A 3,018-nucleotide genomic window follows, 5' to 3' on the forward strand; every position below is an offset into this window, starting at 1 on the left:
CTCAGAGTGGCACGTAGCAAGCACCAAGGACAAATTACACTTGAATAAAAGCCTTGAGGCAGGGGTGTCAAACTGCCGGCCCGTTGCGTCATACGGAGGCCACGCCCACTCCAGCTCCAGCAACGCAAAAAAAGTTGTGATACATTGCAACATGTCACGTGACGCAGAGAGTCTGACAGGTGGGCTTTAAGGAGCTTCTGCTGACCTTAATAATTGCTGGGAAAAACAAGGGCAGAATCACAGGCAGCATTTTTGAAAATAACCTCCCCTAAATTTTACAAAAAAAGCAAAACGGAGAGGCAGGCTGTGTGAGGAGATACCAGCTTGTTTTGGCTGGAGGTACTCAGAGGGAGGAGGGTCCAAAGAGGACCTCGCCCAATGGGGCATGTGCCAAGAACACTAAACAGTCAACAATCACGGATACAAAACCTTCATTTAATTACACCTGTTCAAGTTCTATTAAAATAAAAGCTTAGAATCCTTATCAATCAATCAGAATAGAGCTGGAAGGGACCTTGGGAGTCCAGCCCCCTGCTCAAACAGGAGACCCTAACCCATTTCAGAGAAGTGGCTGTCCAGTCTCATCTTAAAAGCCTCCAGTGATGGAGCACCCACAACCTCAGCAATTCCTGGAATCAATAACAATAATAGAGTTGGAAGGGAACTTGGAGGTCTTCTAGTCCAACCCCCTGCTCAGGCAGGAAACCCTAGACCATTTCAGGCAAATGGCTGTCCAGTGTCTTCTTAAAAACCTTCCAGTGTTGGAGCCTTCACAGCTTCTGGAGGCAGGTTGTTCCACTGGTTAATTGTTCTAACTGTCAGGAAGTTTCTGCTTAGTTCTAGGTTGCTTCTCACCTTGGTTAGTTTCCATCCGTTGCTTCTTGTCCTGCTTTCAGGTGCTTTGGAGAATAGCTTGACTACCTCTTCTTTGGGACAACCCGTGAGATGTTGGAACACTGCTATCATGTCCCCCCTGGTCCTTCATTAGACTACTAGACATAGCCAATTCTAGCAAGTATTCCTTATATGTTTCAATCTCCAGCCCCGATTGTCTTTGTGGCTCTTCTCTGCACCATCAAGGCTGTGATTCAGGCAGCAGCAGAGCCAGCAAGCCCCACATCTGGGAGGAAGACATTGATCTTGTAGCATTTGAGATGAGCAGAGCACACCTGCCCATTCTTCCTCAGACATCCTGACAGGCAGCGAGGTCCAACATCCCAGAACAGGGATCTCAGGTTCAGTCCAATCCTCAGATCTGTCCCTGAGCCGAGATGGAAAGCAGATCCGCAACCTGGGTGGCTGGCAAGTCCCACCACTGTTATTAGCCAAGCCTGGTACTCGGAAGAACCGGCCTGAAAGAGGAGGGGAAATAAAGGCGGGTGTGTGTGTCGAGGGCGACTCCAGCGGCTCGGGCGGTCGTGTACGCAAAAAAGTCCCTTAATCGCAGCAGCGCAACCTCCAGTCGGGGACCCTTATAGACCGCTTTGGGGAGAGTCCGGATCGGTGTCTTGCAAGGCTTCAGGGCGGCGCTCTCCTCCTCCTCCTCCTCCTGCAGCCGCCAAAGGACTCCGGCCTGGCTCCCGCGGGGAAGGCGCCGAGTCCGACGCGCGGGAGGGAGCTGGCGGCGGCGGCGGCCGGGGCGGGCGGAGCTCGGGCCCCGCGGGCAGCTCGAAGCGGCGCAGGAAGCCCAGGTAGGCGGCCCTCTGCGCGGCGGCGGCGGGGACGAAGTGGCCGCCCTCGTGGGCCAGCAGGACCGGGTGGGAGAAGCGCGCGGCCAGCGCCCGGCTCTCGGCCGCCGGGATGACGCGGTCGGCCCGGCCGAAGACGTGCAGGCTGGGCACCCGCAGCGCCCCCGCCGCCTCCGCCGCCGCCCCCGCGGGGAAGCCGGCCACCAGCAGGGCGAAGCGGAAGGGGAAGCGCCCGTCCCCGCGCTCCCGCAGCGCGCACACCAGCCCGGCCAGCGCCGCGCCCTGGCTGAAGCCCAGCAGCCCGTCCACCGGCCCCAGCGCCGCCAGCGCCGCCGCCACCGCCCGCAGCGCCGCCTCCGGCTCCGCCTCGGGCCCCGGCTCCGGCCCGGCCTCCAGCCACCACCCGCGCGGGGCCTCCTCCCCCTCCCCCGGCTGGGCCGGCAGGCGGTGCGGCGCGTCCAGGTAGAGCAGCTCGGCGCGTCCCCGCAGGGCCTTCCGCAGCGCGCCGGTCCGGGCGCGGAACCGCCGGGCGCTCTGCCCGTAGCCGTGGAGACAGAGCAGCCGCAGCTCCCGTCCGCGCGGCGCCGCAGCCATCTCCTTCCGGGTCCCGCGACGGAAGCCCCGCGGCGCCCTGACCGCGCGGCTCAACCAATCGGAGGGCAGGAGCGTCACCCCGGCAACCGCGCAAGGAGACTGGCGGCCAATCCCAACCTCTTCTCTGGTGGGACGTCCGCCGGAGGGGCGGGGGAAGAAAGGCGGTGGGTACGCATGCGCTCTCCGCGCCTGGTACGCTCTGCCGCAGGAGGCTTCTGCAACCTGGCGCCCCCGGTCCCGTACTGCTGCTCCACCCTTCCCCGACATGCGTGGCGGCTGAGGATGATGGACTTGGAGGTCGTCGTTTGGAAGGGCCCTGTGCTGCTCGCGAACGCCTCTCCCCCTCTGGCATGCGCGCACCTTCCGCCACGACCCCGCGAAAGACCCCAGGGGGCGATGGCCAGTCCCGGCTCCGAGGCGCGCGGCCGTTTCCTCCCCGCCTCGCTTTGCTGCCCCTCCCGCGAAGCCCGGGGAAAGGAGAGGAGGGGAAGCGCCCCACCGGCCCCTTCTCCGCGGAGATGAGACCAGGAATCTCTCCCCCCCCCCACCAGTCCGGGCCCGCCGGTTGCCCTTTGCAAAGCCCCCTTAATGCATCCGGAGTCCCAAGCGAGGGTCCGGCCACCAGTGATGCCCCTGGGCCTCTCCCCCCCTGCAATCAGTACTTGGGGGAGGGGGGAAACTATACTACCAGGCCGCCAAGGAAGCAACCCCAGTTCTCTTAAGGGGAGGCCTCCCT

The 3,018-nt window shown here is 62.3% G+C and overlaps 1 protein-coding gene across 1 annotated transcript; it reads right to left on the bottom strand.

Annotated features, from left to right (window-relative positions):
- Positions 1-416: 416 nt before the first annotated feature.
- OVCA2 (OVCA2 serine hydrolase domain containing) lies at positions 417-2,306 on the bottom strand. Its single transcript, XM_081315458.1, has one exon. It carries the CDS (start codon positions 2,280-2,282, stop codon positions 1,473-1,475), a length of 810 nt encoding a protein of 269 aa, XP_081171584.1. The 5' UTR covers positions 2,283-2,306; the 3' UTR covers positions 417-1,472.
- Positions 2,307-3,018: the final 712 nt, after the last annotated feature.

The sequence above is a fragment of the Vipera berus genome (assembly GCF_964194415.1).
Source record: "Vipera berus genome assembly, chromosome: 1".
NCBI classification, from domain to species: domain Eukaryota; kingdom Metazoa; phylum Chordata; class Lepidosauria; order Squamata; family Viperidae; genus Vipera; species Vipera berus.

Bases quoted from the DNA above. Each gene is read 5' to 3' on its own strand.
- OVCA2 (XM_081315458.1), bottom strand. From the start codon at position 2,282: ATGGCTGCGGCGCCGCGCGGACGGGAGCTGCGGCTGCTCTGTCTCCAC.